Source organism: Mus musculus, chromosome 1 (assembly GCF_000001635.26).
Source record: "Mus musculus strain C57BL/6J chromosome 1, GRCm38.p6 C57BL/6J".
Classification (NCBI taxonomy): domain Eukaryota; kingdom Metazoa; phylum Chordata; class Mammalia; order Rodentia; family Muridae; genus Mus; species Mus musculus.
Genome location: NC_000067.6, coordinates 20,376,837 through 20,395,798, shown reverse-complemented (window position 1 = coordinate 20,395,798; position 18,962 = coordinate 20,376,837). Strand labels below are relative to the sequence as shown.

The 18,962-nt window shown below is 39.9% G+C and overlaps 1 protein-coding gene and 1 long non-coding RNA gene across 5 annotated transcripts in view; one reads left to right on the top strand and one right to left on the bottom strand.

The window, feature by feature from the left end:
- The window catches only part of Pkhd1 (polycystic kidney and hepatic disease 1), a 560,304-nt gene that overhangs the window by 222,284 nt on the left and 319,058 nt on the right, over nt 1-18,962 (top strand). For all 4 annotated transcript variants that reach the window (NM_153179.3, XM_011238384.3, XM_006495521.2 and 1 more), the window contains exons 38-41: nt 3,580-3,787; nt 4,177-4,334; nt 14,205-14,396; nt 18,299-18,424. In NM_153179.3, coding sequence (NP_694819.2) covers nt 3,580-3,787; nt 4,177-4,334; nt 14,205-14,396; nt 18,299-18,424 — 684 coding nt within the window. The remainder of the gene's footprint in view (nt 1-3,579; nt 3,788-4,176; nt 4,335-14,204; nt 14,397-18,298; nt 18,425-18,962) is intronic.
- The window catches only part of 4930486I03Rik (RIKEN cDNA 4930486I03 gene), a 35,847-nt gene continuing 20,383 nt past the window's right edge, over nt 3,499-18,962 (bottom strand). The window contains exons 2-3 of the long non-coding RNA NR_045734.1: nt 14,580-14,704; nt 3,499-3,907 (exon numbers count right to left, since the gene is read on the bottom strand). This is a non-coding gene — a long non-coding RNA (RIKEN cDNA 4930486I03 gene). The remainder of the gene's footprint in view (nt 3,908-14,579; nt 14,705-18,962) is intronic.

The following is an 18,962-nucleotide window of genomic DNA, read 5'->3' as shown; positions in this document are numbered from 1 at the left end:
ACACACAGACAAATAAATAAAGAGGAAAGTTTAAAATAATTTGAAAATGATTTATTTTCGGCCACCCCTGCAGTTAGGAATTCAAGTATTATTACTTTACTTCTGTGTGGCAGGGGAGGACAGCAACTTGCTGTGGGCTAAAGGTAAATTATGATCTATTGCAAAGGAGGAAGGAGATATACTGAGGAGAAGTGGAAGGAGTTGGGAGTAAGCAATGTGTTTTCTGAACTATTGCTTCAGATAATGCCTTTAAAAATTTGCCTTGACCTCTGATGGAAAATACCAGTGCAAATGGTGAATCAAATGGCATTCTTAAATCTTTGATAGTTAAGTGCATATGTGCTGAGGGTCGGGAAGGTGATAGGGTTGTGCCAGAGTACTGTGCCCACTAAGATATGAAGAGTCACAAGTGTCCCTGCTTCAATGGCTTGATAATAGCATCCCAGATGTTCCCAGCTTTAGTTCAAAGTTATCAATTAACACATAATGTCCTAGGGTGACTATTCAAAATAATCTTTTAGTCTGCCTCCAGTATGTGGGGGTTAAACTTTTCATCTTGTCAATGAATGATGGACTTCTTTCTTATTTGGGATAAAATATCTACTTTTTCGAATTGAAAATAAGAGTGAAATAGAAGCTTATTTTCCAAATATAACGTGATACAGAGAAAGAAAAAGTAAAACTTGACATAATTCAATGTCCTTTTCTTTTTTTAAATTTAATTATTATTTTTTTATTTATTGACTTTACATCGTGCTCACTGTCCACTTCCTGGTTACCCCTTCCTACAATCTTTTCCCCATCTCCTTTCCCTTCTCCTCTGAGCAGGTGCTCCCCCCTCCCCCAGGTATTCCCCCACCTCTGTACTTCAAGTCTCTATGAGGCTAAGTGAGTCCTCTCCCACTGAGTTCAGATAAGGTAGTACAGCTAGAAGAATATATGTCACCCACAAGTAACAGCTTTTGGCATAGACCCCTCCCCAGTTGTTTGGGACCCATATAAAGCATGAGGGGATAGAGCAGAGACTGAGGCAATGGCTAACCAGTAACAGGCTCAACTAGGGAGACCCAACCCATGGGCAATCACCAGGTCCTGACACTATTAATGATACTCTGTGTACTGGCTAGTTTTGTGTCAACTTGACACAGCTGGAGTTATCACAGAGAAAGGAGCTTCAGTTGAGGAAATGCCTCCATGAGATCCAACTGTAAGGCATTTTCTCAATTAGTGATCAAGGGGGAAAGGCCCCTTGTGGGTGGGACCATCTCTGGGCTGGTAGTCTTGGGTTCTATAAGAGAGCAGGCTGAGCAAGCCAGGAGAGGCAAGCCAGTAAAGAACATCTCTCCATGGCCTCTGCATCAGCTCCTGCTCCCTGACCTGCTTGAGTTCCAGTCCTGACTTCCTTTGGTGATGAACAGCAGCATGGAAGTATAAGCCGAATAAACCCTTTCCTCCCCAACTTGCTTCTTGGTCATGATGTTTTTGCAGGAATAGAAACCCTGACTAAGACAAATTGGTACCAGAAGTGGGGTATTCCTGTGACAACCTGACCATGTTTTGGGGAGGACTGTGGAAGGACTTTGGAACTTTGGGCTTGAAGATCCATCCATTGTTAAGAGCTCTGTCAGATGTTGTGTAGGAGCTTGGAAGATAATGTTGAGAACACTGCAGAAGATGGAGGTCTGGTTTGTGAAATTTCAGAGGGAAAATTAAAGACTCTTTTCAGAGCCAATGCTGTTTTGATTGTGAAGATTCTGTAGTTCTGGTTAGCTGGGGCTGAAGAATCAGCTGTGATTAACAAGATACCAGAACTACCAAAGCAAAAACTTTGCATTACTGGGACTATTGATGCTGGTTAGCTGGAGCTAAGAAATTAGTGGTGATTAAGAAGAGACCAGCATCATTGAGGTGACATCTTCTGGGAAGTGTTTTCTGAAAGCACAAAGAGGCTGTGTTCCAGAGATGGCCAAGGTTGTACTCCTGCTGCAGCGGGACTTGGTAATATGTAAGGGTCACCCAGGTGGTACTGGTTTTGAAGGCATGAAGGGGTCACGCAAAGCAGCTGAGGCTCGGCACTGTGAGAGGCCATGGAAGGCCATTGGTGAATGTGCAGCCTCAGTTGCAATTGAAGGCCCAGGACTGAAGGGGTCATGCAGTGTTTTGGAGATGCCAGTACCATGAGACGACCACCAAGAGCAGCAGCAGCACTGGAGTACAGGCATCTGGAGCCTAGAGGATGAAGCGTGTGCTACAAAGGGCCTGGCTGGAGAAGTGACCCAAGCCCTTGGAGGAGCCCAGAAGATCGTGAGTTGGATCCCAGACATTGGATGGTTGGAGATTGACTTTTGCTTTTGCTTGTGACTGTGCCCTGATATTTTCCCTCTTGAAGGAAGAAACTGTTTTAGTGGAGCCCACAGTTAAAGAGACTTTTAATTGTAAAAAGACTTTGAATTTTAAGAGATTGAAATTTTAAGAATATGTAAAGACTGTGGGACTTTTAAAGTTATTTAGATCTTGGGGATGAATAAGATTGTAAGCGTTGAGGCTTACTAGTGATGTTTTTGTGTGTCAAGTTGACAAGGGGTCAATTGTACTGGCTAGTTTTGTGTCAACTTGACACAGCTGGAGTTATCACAGAGAAAGGAGCTTCAGTTCAGAAAATGCCTCCATGAGATCCAACTGTAAGGCATTTTCTCAATTAGTGATCAAGGGGGAAAGGCCCCTTGTGGGTGGGACCATCTCTGGGCTGGTAGTCTTGGGTTCTATAAGAGAGCAGGCTGAGCAAGCCAGGAGAGGCAAGCCAGTAAAGAACATCCCTCCATGGCCTCTGCATCAGCTCCTGCTCCCTGACCTGCTTGAGTTCCAGTCCTGACTTCCTTTGGTGATGAACAGCAGCATGGAAGTATAAGCCGAATAAACCCTTTCCTCCCCAACTTGCTTCTTGGTCATGATGTTTTTGCAGGAATAGAAACCCTGACTAAGACACTCTGCTATGCTTGCAGACAGGCGCATGTTGTCCACTGAGAGGCTCTACCTAGTAGATAACTCAGACAGATACACACACACAGCTAAACAGTGAATGGAGCTTGGGGACTCTTATGGAAGAATAGAAGGAAGTATTGCAGGTCCCCAAAGGTAATAGGAACTCCACAGGAAGACCAACACAGTTAGCTAACCTGGACCCTTATGGCTCTCAGAGACTGAACCACCAACCATAGGACATACATAGGACCCATACCTCTCCGCGCATATGTAACATTTGTGCAGCCATTCCTTTTTTTTGCAGAGATATCTGAGCTAGATACTTCATTAACTAACATCTCACGAAATTGCCCTAAGCCCTATGCTGGAACTTCATCTAATTCTACCTCTCCATGTAACAGAAAACTGAAGCCCAAGTATGCACATTTCCTCGATGTCATGTCAAGACTACCTTGCATGTAAATTTTGTCTAGTGGCAATACCTGTGTTTTTCATTGCACTATTCTGTTCTTGGCTGGTGTTCCAAGCACCTTTTATAAAATCATATCCTTACTAACAATCAAAGTATCTGAACAAGTTTTCTCTTGGTGGCTTTAGGTTCAGTTCCAGAGGTTACTGTCACCTATCTTCAAGCAGCTGCACATGCAGGAGACAAAGTGTTGACTCTGGGGGAAGCTGTGGACTGGAAGCCTGGGGATGAGGCTGTCATTACCAGTGGGATGACTGTAGCAGGAGCTGAAGCAACAGAAGTTGTTGTTGTAGAAACTGTCCACAATGCAGACCTCCATCTCAGGAACCCCCTGAGGTACTCAGACTTCAGCTTGGATAGGTTTACATGGAGGAAGATGAGGGTTTAAGTGAATTATATTCTGGGTATTTATCTCTTGATGCGATACATTAGCATTAAATAATGCTGGACATTATGCTGGAAAAGAAAATAATACAATAAAGCATGAATTCTGTGAAAATGAGGATTTCTTAAATGCTTTCTCTAGTGGGACCCTAGACTTTCTCTTAGCAAGTGGTCAGAGAGTAGCTCCCACTGCTTTGCATGGTGTGTCTTACAGACATATGTATGTTTCATTTTGGGGTATTTGAGTTCCTAAAAACATAGATATTCCTAAAGAAGAATCTATTTACTGTTTCTAATAAGATGTTCCCAAGTACATTTTACTCTCTTATTTTTTTTTTCAGATATTCCTATGATTTCAGAGAGAACTGGGTAGCTGGAGAGAATCCTATTTTGAAGCCAACAGTTGCTCTCCTCAGCAGGAACATTATCATCCAAGGAAACTTCACACTTGAGAGGGTAAAGCTTCTCAATTCATGCCAGGAGGCCAACACTGCTAAAGGTAGAAATACAGTTTGATGCAAAACCTAGAGTGAATACCTGTTCTCCCTGCCTACCCTTATGTCTTAGGACTGTGTTTGACCTTCTTCATTAAAGTCTTCAAGTGTCCATATTTTCCTCTAATTTTCAGACTCCTCTTGGCAGCTTGTCACATCATCCTTTTCCCAACTTCCAAGAAGTAAAAGAAACAGACAAAAGGCAAAGCAAATAATTTAATGCTTTGTTCTGGGAAAACTTGTGTTAATGAATTAAACCTTGAGAGCTGGAATGCTGTAATGATTTCTTTCATCCCAGGGTTCTCCTAAATCACCCTCCCCATCCCCCATGATTCTAGAGTCCTAAGCTCAGGCAGTTCATTCTTATTGATCAGATTTAGGGGGAGGATTGTTTTCTGAGAGACCTACCACATGCTCTAGGTAGAAGAGTTTAAGAGCCAATTCATCTTCTGGTAGAATAGCAGGCACTGAATCATACTGATGTGCCTATTAAACATCTATTTCAGGGATGGTTAGTTTGGGAGGTTATGTTTTGGTTTCCCAGGCTGTAGATTATGAGGGCTTTCACATGCTGGGAAGATATAATTTGTCAACTTTGGTCCAGGATGGTGTGGGTGTCAAGGATGACTTCCAGGCATGAGCTCTGGATGGATGATGGGGCTTTTACTGTGATGGGAAGAGGGGAAGGTTTTAGGGGTAGGAGGGTGATAGCAAACAGGAGTTTAATTTTGTACATGTTGAAACTGAGAAGGCAGGCCAGCAATTGAGTGGAGATATCTGGCAGTGTCTGGAACCTGATAGAAATATCAGGGCTAGAGGTAAGGATTTCAGATACATATGTGTTGAGGTGCACTTATACACAATGTTGTGACAAAAGGGGTTGTTAGTAGTACAGAATGATCATGACCTTAATTGTTTTCACTCAAAAGTCATCAACTGACAAATACATAATTTACTACAAGAAAAAAATGTTTTAATAAAAATGGGCTAGAGTTGATTGACATCTAACTTCACATTTCTGCCAAATTGAGATCATAATTGCACCAAAGCACAGCATTTCAAAGGACCCTTCTGGTTTCCATCTGTGTCTCAGAGCTGACCCTGTGCCAAGCTCTCTGTACTCAAATCCCACCAGGAGAGATATGGTGTCCCAGGAATGCTGACACACCTGAGAACACAGGTAAGGCCACCATTTCTGCTCCAAGAGTCCTTCCCAGAGACCTCAAGACACAGGAACCAAGGAACCGCTGGAAACAAAAACCTTCTAGTTTCTGTCTGAGCCCTGGAGCTGACCCTGTGCCACAGCTCTCGATACCCAAATTCCTGCTGAGGAGAGCTGCTCTCCCAGGAGTACTGACACACAGGTTTACAGGAAGGATATGCCACAGTAAGAGAGAGCAAGACCAGCTAACACAAGAGATAACCAGATGGGGAGAGGCAAGGGCAAGAACATAAGCAACAGAAACCAAGGCTACTTGGCATCATCAGAACCCAGTTCTTCCACCACAGCAAGCCCTGGATACTCCAAAACACCAGAAAGGCAAGACTCTGATTTAAAAGTCACATCCCATGATGATGAGAAAAATTTAAGAAGGACATAAATAACTTCCTTAAAGAAATACAGAAGAATACAGGTAAACAGGTAGAAGTCCTTAAAGAGAAAACATAAAAATCTGTTAAAGAATTATAGGAAAACACAACCGAACAGGCAAAAGAATTGAGCAAAACAATCCAGGATCTAAAAATGGAAATAAAAACAATAAAGAAATCACAAAAGGAGACAACCCTGGAGATAGAAAACCTAGGAAAGAGATGAGGAGTTGTAGATCCAAGCATCTCAAAGAGAGTATAAGAGAGAAAAGAGGTATCTTCACAGGTGCAGAAGATGCCATAGAGAACAATGACACAATGGTCAAAGAAAATGCAAACTGCAAATAAGCTCCTAACCCAAAACATCCAGGAAATCAAGGACACAATGAGAAGGCCAAAACTAAGGATAACAGGTATATAAGAGAGTGAAAATTCCAAACTTACAGGACCAGTAAATATCTCCAACAAAATTATAGAAAACTTCTCTAACCTAAAGACAGAGATATTCATGAACATACAAGAAGTCTACAGAACTCTAAATAGATTGGATAAGAAAGGAAATTCCTTCTGTCACATAATAGTTAAAACATCAAATGCACAAAACAAAGAAAGAATTTTAAAAGCAGTGAGGGGGAAAATCAGGCAACATATAAAGGCAGACCTATCAGAATTACACTAGACTTCTTTTTAAATTTTTTTAAATTTTTTATGAGATATTTTCTTCATTTACATTTCAAATGCTATCACAAAAGTCCCATATACAATCCCCCCACCCTGCTCCCCTACACACACACACCCACTTCTTGGCATTCCCCTGCACTGGGGCATATAAATTTGGCAAGACCAAGGGGCCTCTCCTCTCAATGATGGCTGACTAGGCCATCTTCTGCTACATATGCTGCTAGAGACACAAGCTCTGGGGGGTACTGATTAGTTCATTGTATTGTTCCACCTATAACATTGCAGACCCCTTCAATTCCTTGGGTACTTTCTCTAGCTCCTCCATTGGGGGCCCTGTGTTCCATCCAATAGATCCACTTCTGTATTTGCCAGGCACTGGCATAGCCTTACATGAGACAGCTATATCAGGGTCCTTTCAGTGAAATCTTGCTGGCATATGCAATAGTGCCTGCGTTTGGTGGCTGATTATGGGATGGACCCCTGGGTGAGGCAGTCTCTGGATGGTCTGTCCTTTCATCTTAACTCCAAACTTTGTTTCTGTAACTCCTTCCATGGGTATTTTGTTCCCTATTCTAGGGAGGAATGAAGTATCCATGCGTTAGTTTTCCTTCTTCTTGATTTTCTTGTGTTTTGCAAATTGTATCTTGGGTATTCTAGGTTTCTGGGCTAATATCCACTTATCAATGAGTGCATATCAAGTGACTTCTTTTGTGATTGGGTTACCTCACTCAGGATGATATACTCTAGATCCATCTATTTGTCCAAGAATTTCATAAATTCATTGTTTTTAGTAGCGGAGTAGTACTCTATTGTGTACATGTACCACATTTTCTGTATCCATTCCTCTGTTGAGGGGCATCTGGGTTCTTTCCAGCTTCTGGCTTTTATAAATAAGGCTGCTATGAACATAGTGGAGCATGTGTCCTCATTACCTGTTGGAACATCTTCTGGGTATATACCCAGGAGAAGTATTGCTGGATCTTCCAGTAGTACTGTGTCCAATTTTCTGAGGAACCACCAGACTGACTTCCAGAGTGGTTGTACAAGCTTGCAATCCCACCAACAATGGAGGAGTGTTCCTCTTTCTCCACATCCATGCCAGCATCTGCTGTCACCTGAATTTTTGATCCTAGCCATTCTGACTAGTGTGAGGTAGAATCTCAGGGTGGTTTTGATCTGTATTTCTCTGGTGTTTAAAGATGTTGAACATTTTTTCAGGTGCTTCTCAGCCATTCGGTATTCCTTAGTTGGGAATTCTTTGTTTAGCTCTGTATCCCATTTTTTAATGGGGTTATTTGAACTTCTGGAGTCTAGCTTCTTGAGCTCTTTGTATACATTGGATATTAGTCCCCTATCAGATTTAGGATTGGTATAAATCCTTTCCCAATCGATTGGTGGCCTTTTTGTCTTATTGACAATGTCCTTTGCTTTAGAGAGGCTTTGTGATTTCATGAGGTCCCATTTGTCAATTCTTGATCTTTCAGCACAAGCCATTGATGCTCTGTTTAGGAAATTTTACCCTGTGCCCATATCTTTGAGGCTTTTCCCCACTTTCTCCTTTATAATTCAGTGTCTCTGGTTTTTTTGTTTGTTTGTCTTAGTTTTTGCTTTTTTTGTTTTTTGTTTTTTTTTGTTTTGTTTGTTTGTTTGTTTGTTTGTTTGTTTTGTGAGATAGGGTTTCTCTGTATAGTCCTGGCTGTCCTGGAACTCACTTTGTAGACCAGGCTGGCTCTGCCTCCCTCTGGAGTTCTGCCTGCCTCTGCCTCCCAAGAGCTGGGATTAAAGGCATGCACCACAACGCCCGGCTTAGTGTCTCTGGTTTTATGTGGAGTTCTTTGATCCACTTAGACTTGAGCTTTGTACAAGGAGATAAGAATGGATCAATGCACTTTCTTCTACATAATAACTGCCATTTGTAACAGCACCATTTATTGAAAATGATGTCTTTTTTCCAAGGGATGGTTTTAACCCCCTTGTCAAAGATCAAGTGACCATAGGTGTGTGGATTCATTTCTGGGTCCTCAATTCTATTCCATTGATCTACCTGTCTGTCTCTGTAACAGGCCCATGCAGTTTTTATCACAATTGCTCTGTAGTACAGCTTTAGGTCAGGCATGGTGATTCCACCAGAGGTTCTTTTATTGTTGAGAAGAGTTTTTGCTATCCTAGATTTTTTGTTATTCCAGATGAATTTGCAAATTAACCTTTCTAATTCAGTGAAAAATTGAGTTGGGATTTTGATGGAGATTGCATTGAATTTGTAGATTGCATTCAGCAGGATAGCCATTTTGACGATATTAGTCCTGCCAATCTACGAGCATGGGAGATCTTTCCATCTTCTGAGATCTTCTTCAGTTTCTTTCTCCAGAGACTTGAAGTTCTTATCATACAGATCTTTCACTTCCTTAGTTAGAGTCACATCCAGGTATTTTATATTATTTATTATTTATAACTATTGTGAAGGGTGTTGTTTCCCTAATTTCTTTCTCAGCCCTTTTATCCTTTGTGTACGGAAAGGCCATTGATTTGTTTGAGTTAATTTTATATCCAGCTATTGCACTGAAGCTGCTTATCAGGTTTAGGAGTTCTCTTGTGGAATTTTTAGGGTCACTTATATATGCTATCATATCATCTGCAAAAAGTGATATTTTGACTTCTTCCTTTCCAATTTGTATCCCCTTGATCTCCTTTTGTTGTCGAATTGCTCTGGCTAGGACTTCAAGTACTATATTGAATAGGTAGGGAGAAAGTGGGAAGCCTTGTCTAGTCCCTAATTTTAGTGGGATTGTTTCAAGTTTCTCCCCATTTAGTTTCATGTTGGCTAATGGTTTGCTGTATATTGCTTTTATTAAGTTTAGGTATGGGCCTTTAATTCTTGATCTTTCCAAGACTTTTATCATGAAGGGGTGTTGGATTTTGTCAAATTCTTTCTCAGCATCTGATGTGATGATCATGTGTTTTTTTTGTCTTTGAGTTTGTTTATATAGTGGATTACATTGATGGATTTCCATATATTAAACCATCCCTGCATCCCTGGAATTAAGCCTACTTGATCATGATGGATTATCATTTTGTTGCCTTATTGGATTCGGTTTGTGAGGATTATATTGAGTGTTTTTGCATCGATATTCATAAGGGAAATTGGTCTGAAGTTCTCTTTCTTTGTTGGTTCTTTGTGTGGTTTAGGTATCAGAGTAATTGTGGCTTCATAGAATGAATTGGGTAGAGTACCTTCTGTTTCTATTTTGTGGAATAGTTTGAAGAGGGTTGGAATTGGAATTCTTTGAAGGTCTGATAGAACTCTGCACTAAACCCATCTGGTCCTTGGCTTTTTTTTTTTTTTTTTTTTTTTTGGTTGGGAGACTATTTATGACTGCTTCTATTTCTTTAGGGGAAATGGGACTGTTTAGATCGTTAATCTGATCCTGATTTAACTTTGGTACCTGGTATCTGTCTAGGAAGTTGTCCATTTCATCCAGGTTTTCCACGTTTGTTGAGTGTAGCCTTTTGTAGTAGGATCTGATGATGCTTTGTGTTTCCTCGGGTTCTGTTGTCAAGCTGCTAGTGTATGCTCTCTCTAGTTACTTTTTTGTGGCACTCAGAGGTATGAGTTTTTCTCTTAGGAATGCTTTCATTATGTCCCATAAGTTTGGGTATGTTCTGGCTTCATTTTAATTAAACTCTATAATGTCTTTAATCTCTTTATTTATTTCTTCCATGACCAAGTTATTATTGATTAGAGTGTTGTCCAGCTTCCACGTCAATGTTGGCTTTCTATTTTTATGTTGTTATTGAAGATCAGCCTTTGTCCATGGTGATCTGATAGATGCATGGGACAATTTCAATATTTTTGTATCTGTTGAGACCTGTTTTGTGGCCAATTATATGGTCAGTTTTGGAGAAGGTACCATGAGGTGCTTAGAAGAAGGTATATCCTCTTGTTTTATGATAAAATGTTTTGTAGATGTCTATTAAATCCATTTGTTCCATTACTTTCATTAGTTTCAATGTGTCTCTGTTTAGTTTCTGTTTCCAGGATCTGTTGTCCATTGATGAGAGTTGGGTGTTGAGGTCTCCCACTATTATTGTGTGATGTGATATGTGTGCTTTGAGCTTTATCAAAGTTTCCTTAATGAATGTGGATGCCCTTGCATTTGGAGCATAGATATTCAGAATTGAGAGTTCATCTTGGAAGATTTTACCTTTGATGTGTATGAAGTGCCCCTCCTTGTCTTTCTTGATAACTTTGGGTTGGAAGTTGATTTTATTCGAATTTAGAATGGCTACTCCAGCTTGTTTCTTCAGACTGTTTGTTTGGAAAATTGTTTTCCAGCCTTTTACTATGAGGTAGTGTCTGTCATTGTGCCTGAGGTGAGTTTCCTGTATGCAGTAGGCATGGTGGCAGTCATGATGCTGAGAAGAAGGAGGTGCAGCCACAGCAGTTAACCTACACTAGACTTCTTACCAGAGACTATGAAAGCTTGAAGATCATGTTCAGATATCATACAGTCTCTAAAAGAATACAAATACCACCCCAGGCTACTATCCCCAGCAAAACTCTCAATTACCATAGATGAATAAACCAAGATATTCCTTGGCAAAACCAAATTTATACAACATCTTTCCACATATCCAGCCTTAAAAAGGATAATAAAGGAAAAACTCCAACATAAGGAGGGAAACTACACCCTAGAAAAAGCAAGAAATTAATCTTCTTTCAACAAAACCAAACAAAGATAGCCACAAAAACATAATTCCACCTGAAAATAACAAAAATCACAAAAAGCAGCAATCACTATTACATCCTTAGTCATCAGGGACATATAAGTCAAAAGTATCCTGAGAGTCTACCTCACACCAGTCAGAATGGCTAGGATTGATAACTCAGGTGACAGCAGATGCTGCCAAGGATGTAAAGAAGGTTGAGTACTCTCCCAATCTTGGTGGGATTGCAGGCTGGTGCAACAATTCTTGAAATCAGTCTGGCAGTTCCTCAGAAATTTGGACATGGTACCACTTGAGGACACAACTATGTCACTCCTGTACATACACCCAGAAGATGTTCCAACATGTAATAGGGACACATGGTCCACTATGTTCATAACAGCCATATTTATAATAGCCAGAGGTTGGAGGTAACCCAGATAATCCCTCAGCAGAAGAATGGATACAGAAAATGTGGTATACAATGGAGTAGTATTCAGCTACTAAAAGCAATGACTTCACAAAATTCACAGGCAGATGGATGGATCTAGAAAATATCATCCTGAGTGTGGAAACTCACTCACGAAAGAACACACATGGTATGTAATCACTGATAAGTGAATATTAGGCCAAGAGTGTGGAATATCCATGACACAACTCATGGACCACATGAAGCTCAGAGGATGGAAGACCAAAATTGGATGCTTCAGTCCTACTTAGATGGGGGTTCAATATCATCAAGGGGAGTAGAGGGTGGGAGGGACTTGAGAGGAAGAGAAGATTAGTAGGGAAAAAGTAGGGGCAAAACTAGGTATGAGAGGAGATGAAGGAGTTGTATAAAACATCAAGAAATTGAACAGATGTATGTAGCAATCAGGGATGGGGAAATGGGAGTAGCATCATGAAAGTCTCAGATGTCATGAAAGCAAGAGCCTCCCAGGATCCTGCAGGGATGACATGAGCTGAAATACCCCACAAAGGGGAGGGAGAACCAGTAGAGATCACATTTAGAGGTTAGGCATGGCTCTCTGGTTGAAGGATGGGGCCACCCATCCATCTCCAAAATTTTAACCCAGAATTCCTCCTGTCTAAAGTAAATATAGGGACAAAGAGTAGAACAGAGACTGAAGGAAAGGCTATCCAGAGACTGTTCCATCTGGAGATCCATCCCACATACAGACACCAAACACTGACACTATTGCTTATGCTAAGAAGCACTTGCTGACAGGAGCCTGATATCCCTGTTTTCTGAGAGGCTTTGCCTGATCCTAACCAATACAGATGTAGATGCTTTCAGGCAACCATTGGACTCAGCCCAGGGACCCCAGTGGAGGAGTTAGGGGAAGGACTAAATGAGCTGAAGGGGAGTTATCTGGCATCACTAGGAGGGGAGGCCATTGGTCCTGTGAAGACTTGCTGCCCTAGTGTAGAGGAATGTTGGGACAGTGAGGGGATTGGATGGATGGGTGGGTGGGTGGGGGAGCACCCTCATAGAAGGAAGGTAGGAGGGATGGGATAGGGGGGTTGAAGAGGGAAAACTGGGAAAGGGATAACATTTGAAATGTAAACAAATAACATATCCAATTAAAAGGAAAAACAAAACAAAAACAAAATAAATGAACATACCAACAAACAAAATACAAAGCATTTCTTCATTTATTGCCTATAGATCAATTCTTTGAAGGATTAGACTTTGTAATTCAGCAGAGAGTGTCACATTGTTTTGATCAATTGCTACCTCTTTTGTTCATTACTGTGCTGTTGAATTTAACCCGAGTCTATCAATACATATGGACATGTAGGTGTGCTGGTTAGTGTTGTCAATGTGACACAACCTCCAGTCTCCTGGGGGAGAAGTAGCCTCATTTGAAGAACTGTCAATATTAGATCAACCATTGGTCATGTCTGTAAGAGACTTTCCTGACTGAAAATTAATGTGGGAAAGCTTAGCCCACTGTGGGCAGCACTATCCCTAGGTAGATGAGTCTGGGCTGTATAAGAAGGCTATCTGCGTGTGAGCTTTCTTCTGAGTATTGGTCTGTTTTGGAGTGCCTAACCTGACTTTCCTTAACAATTGACTGTATTCAGGAAATATAAAATGAAATAATCCCTTTGCTCCCTTAAATTGCTTTTATCACAGCAAACAAAAGAAAGCAAATTAGAACAATAAGTATATCCAAATTAGGTCATCTTTAATTATTCTGAGTGTGGACTCAGAAGTAATTTGGCTGATACTGACTCAATTCTGAAGACAACTTCTCCACTTTGGGACTACTTTCCCATTATTAAGTTTCACATGATAGCAGAATTTAACTGGAGTGCTGTTCTCTTAACAGTGTAGCAATGGCAATTATACATTAGGGATAGTTGGTTTTTTTTTTTTTTCTTCGTAGGAAGATAGCTGAGCAAGCAGATTGGCATAGGTTCTCAGTATTTTGTCTGGAGTTTTCTGCCATTTCACTTTTAGTAAATCCCCAAACACAAAACAGTGCAGTAAAGGGGAAATACCATGGGGCACTTCAAGACTAGAGGTGGCATGATAGCATTCAGTGCTTACAACTTTCCACCAAAGTATCTAATATGAAAGAACCGTTTTATTACACCTTTCCTATGGGTTAGCTTCTGTATTGAAATCTCCACCAGTTTACCTGGCCTTTAAGGTTCTAATCGGCCCCTTTGTGGATAATTATGGTGATAGTTTGGGTGGTGGGAATTTCTGGAAATAAGAGAGCAAGGGCCAGTATCATGTCCTAGAAATTTGATCTGTTTAAACAAGAGAGAAATCAATAGCAGTGAAACAAGATGGTTGGACAGTTTGTCTTTTATATAGAGTCTTGTAAACAGAGATTTATCTAGAAGTATGCTCTATGTTTTCCCCTGGACATCATTATATGTTTCAGGTAACTTGAAGCACTGTTTGTATTCTAAGAGTGAGAAGATGCTGGGAGCCAGGGATCTGGGGGCCAGAGTCATCATTCAGTCCTTCCCAGAGGAACCCAGCTTCGTCAAGCTGAAGGGAGTGCAGTTCAGAGACCTGGGACAGGCCTTCCATAAGCACCTGAGCTCACTCGCACTGGTGGGAGCTATGAGAGGTAGGGGGAGCAGCGTTGATCTCCCAGTTTTCCTCTTCTTCTATGTTGATGATACCACACGATGGTGATATGTGGGACTGGATAATTGAGAGATGGATACATGTTTTCAGGTTAGATGCTTTTCAAACTTTAGTACTCAAGTAAGTTCCACACGGAGCATATTAAAGCCAGTGTTACACTTACTTGCAAGAGGAACTTGGACACATGAGGACTTAGTAGCCATTCATGTTCACAGTGTGTTCTTTCTGATGGGGAGATGTTTTGATAGAGTTTCGGGGTTGGAAAACACCTCACAGTAGACAGTGTTTCTGAAAGAAGCAATTATTAATGGCTTAATTTATTGGTGTTTAAAAAAATTCTTATCAGAAACTGGAGATTTTCCTATATAGTCAACATAAAGCTTTGTGTAAACAGATTTTTATAGTAGTGTCAAACAGATCCAATACTTAATCTTACCTTTAAATGAAGACTCAGTATATAGATATAAATATTAGTGAAACAAAAGCAACCTCCTCCATTCTGCTATAAGAAAAGCTCCCATGATTTTGTTCCCAAGAGAATACATGCAAGGGAAATTTGTTCTAAAAGCTTTCAACCTGGATCACCGCACTCGGACAATACTGTAGCTAAAATGTGACTAAAAATCAGGATTCTAACTTAAGCACCCATTTTAGATTTACTTTAGTTGCTCTCTTTTATCTTTACAAATTTGCAAGTTAACAGATACGTTGTGATTTTAAGGTTAATTTCTTGTAATTTATAAAAGACAGATAAAGATATCAATGGTCTATGAGTATAGATATTATTCAGTTTACCATGTGTAAGGCTACATACAAACATACATACTACTGATTATGTATGTTCTGGATTATTTATTAGAGTAAAATTGGTAGTATACTTATCTGTATCTTTTATATACCTTTTTAATTCCCAAAGTAGGTATATATTGTAAAAATCTTTGCTGGCCCAATAGCAAGACAGTTTTGGAATAACTATTTTCAAAAATAGATATAAAGGTTTAAACCTATTCAACTGTATAAGTCTAATAGGAACAGAAATAAAATATATGAGACAGAAATTGATTTTTGGTTCTGCTTATAAATTTTCACGAGTGTTCTTTATTTTTTGAGAAACACTTAAAATTTCTAACAATCTCTGAGAAGAAAAATGATGTACAACTTGAATTGATATTTCAAAAATAAATGATTTATCTTTGTTACTTTTTAATTATCTATGAAACACATTCGGTGTTCACTATCAGCCAACGTTTTAACCATAATATTCCACTTTAATTGTACATGATTTAAGTCCTGACCATTTCAGTGATTTATCTTAGAAAGATACTGTACCAACTATAGTTCTCAAATGTTAAAAGTCATGATATGATTACAAAGTTAACTAATATGTCTTGACTGACATAGACTACTTTTAATTTTTATTCAAATTTATTAATTGTGCAAGCTAATGGGTTTCTTTATGACATCTCACTCATGGATATAATATACTTTGATCTTCTTCCATCCGCTATTATCATATTCTTTTTTTTTTAAATTTTTTTATTAGGTATTTTCCTCGTTTACATTTTCAATGCTATCCCAAAAGTCTGCCATACCCACCCCCCCAATCCCCTACCCACCCACTCCCCCTTTTTGGCCCTAGGGTTCCCCTGTACTGGGGCATATAAAGTTTGCAAGTCCAATGGGCCTCTCTTTGCAGTGATGGCTGACTAGGCCATCTTTTGATACATATGCAGCTAGAGTCAAGAGCTCCAGGGTACTGGTTAGTCCATAATGTTGTTCCACCTATAGGGTTGCAGACCCCTTCAGCTCCTTGGGTACTTTCTCTAGCTACTCCATTGGGGGCCCTGTGATCCATCCAATAGCTGACTGTGAGCATCCACTTCTGTGTTTGCTAGGCCCCGGCATAGTCTCACAAGAAACAGCTATATCTGGGTCCTTTCAGCAAAATCTTGCTAGTGTGTGCAATGGTGACAGCGTTTGGAAGCTGATTATGGGATGGATCCCCGGATATGGCAGTCTCTAGATGGTCCATCCTTTCATCACAGCTCCAAACTTTGTCTCTGTAACTCCTTCCATGGGTGTTTTGTTCCCAATTCTAAGAAGGGGCAAAGTGTCCACACTTTGGTCTTCATTCTTCTTGAGTTTCATGCGTTTAGTAAATTGTATCTTATATCTTAGGTATCCTAAGTTTCTGGGCTAATATCCACTTATCAGTGAGTACATATTGTGTGAGTTCCTTAATCCCAGCACTCGGGAGGCAGAGGCAGGCAGATTTCTGTGTTTGAGGCCATTCCAGGACAGCCTGGGCTATACAGAGAAACCCTATCTTGGAAAAAAAAAAAAAGAAAGAAAAACCCAAGACTGTAAACTCAGTTCAGAACTTTGTTAATTTTGTTTTAGTTTCAACATTATATGTAAAAAAATGAAGTTCTATTATATATGCATAACTGTATGTGTATATATATATATATATATATATATATATATATATACATATGTATTTATATGTGCACAGATATATATGGTCTTCTGAAGAAGTGTAAGAGTGAGCAACAAATATACCATTTGCCTCAGTAAATGGTGGCATTCACTATAGAATCGTCAGAAATAATTAAGACAGTTCCCCACAAATAAATCCACAGAATCTAATGGAGGCAATGCTTTCTCTGTGGCTCCTTTTTCCCCCAAGTGTGTCACATTGACCACCAAGATTAGTCATGATCACCAGCCCATGAGGGTCTGGGTCCATGTTGGCCTGATATTCCTAATTCAAATATTCCTAATTCAAATTATTTTTAGAGCCCTAAATTGCCCTGAGAACCAGTTCATGACAATACAGGGGAAGCTGCCTCAATGATGCTGAAAGGAAATGACATTTTAAAAAGTGAAGACTCTACCTCAGTATCTCATCTCTGTATCTACCTCCAAATAATGACACATGGCCCTGGGCCCATCAATAAATAAATGTGGGCTATCAGCTACATTTGTGCAGCACAGGATAGCATTTCTGTCAATCATGCCCCAACCCACTGTGGGTGATACTGTGCCTGGGCAGGTGGCCATGGGCTGTATGAAAAACTAGCTGAGCATGAGCCAATGGAAGAGCAAATAAGTTAACCACTTTCCTCAATGGCTTCTCCTTCAGATTTTTGCCATTGATTGCTCAGTGCTAGACTGTAAACTGTAAGACGTAATAAATCCTTTCACCCCCAATTTCCTTGTGGTCGTAGTGTTTACCACAGCAACAGAAACTAAACTAGAACAGCTGAAAGTCATAAACATTGATTTATAGTCCAAGAAATAACAGCCTCAACATTTTTATACAGGTATATTTTTTAAGATTATATGCCCAAGTATAGGGGAATGCTAGGGCTAGGAAGCGGGAGTGGGTGGGTTGGGGAGTAGGATGCAGGGAGGGTATAGGGGACTTTCAGAGAGGAAACTAGGAAAGGGGATAGCATTAGAAATGTAAATGAAGAAAATTTATCTAATAAATAAAATAACATTTAAAAAAAATCCAGGTTAAATCTGCTTTACCATACTGCATTGAATAGGTAGAATTCTTGACAGCCATGTGGCTTTGTCGTTTGGCCATACTTTTTCTTTCTTGGATGGATAAACACTTCCAAGCATTTGTATTTTACATTTCAGTGAGTTTAATCTTTATGATCCAGTGGCCTTGGTTGCCCAATTTCCTGATTTGTTTGGTTTTTTATTTTTATTTTCCAAATGACTGTTTCATTTTCTGTGTGGAAAATATATTTTGGTGACGGTATATCTTGTTTGAATGTTGTCAACAGATTCACAGGAGACTCTAAGGTGTGAACATTTACATTTACATTTACATTTACATTTACATTTACGTTACTCTTTCCTATTCAGGCTCTTATATCCAAAGCTGTTCAGTGTGGAACTCCTTCAGCAGAGGCCTTAGCATGCACAGGACCTGGGGTCTGAAGGTGGACAGCAATGTATTCTATAAGATTGTAGGGCATGCCCTGCTGCTGGGTAAGTAAACTTGCTTGGTTAATGTATACATTCTCAAGTAGGATGGGCAGTCTCCCATAAAGTATCCCCCCAAATTGTTGAATTTTAAGTGTATAAAATCATTGATTTTTTTCCCTGAGTATCATCAAATAAGACCTAGCTTAAAATCCCAAATTTACATTTACTCACCACCAAGCAACTTCCTAAACTGTATCTATAAGAAATGAATCATTTAAAAGTTGAAATCAGGTTAATAAATGCCTAGTGGGAGGTTTTAGAATTTACTGCTGTAATTTCCCATAATTCTTAGTCCATGTGTGGTCTCAGATGCTTGGGCTTGGAATGTGTTAGCTACAGATTTTAAAAATTGAATTTGCATGTAAGGGCGTCAGTGGTGGGCTGAGGCTGGAGTTCTAGAACTAGCCATCTACCCACCAGTTTCTACTTTTGTTCCTTTAAGTTCACGACCAGACATTAGAATTAGCCTTAGATAATTAGAAGTCTCAGTTGGCATTATGCTACTCCTAGAAAACAATCCAAAAGTTTTAGCTGAGCTAAA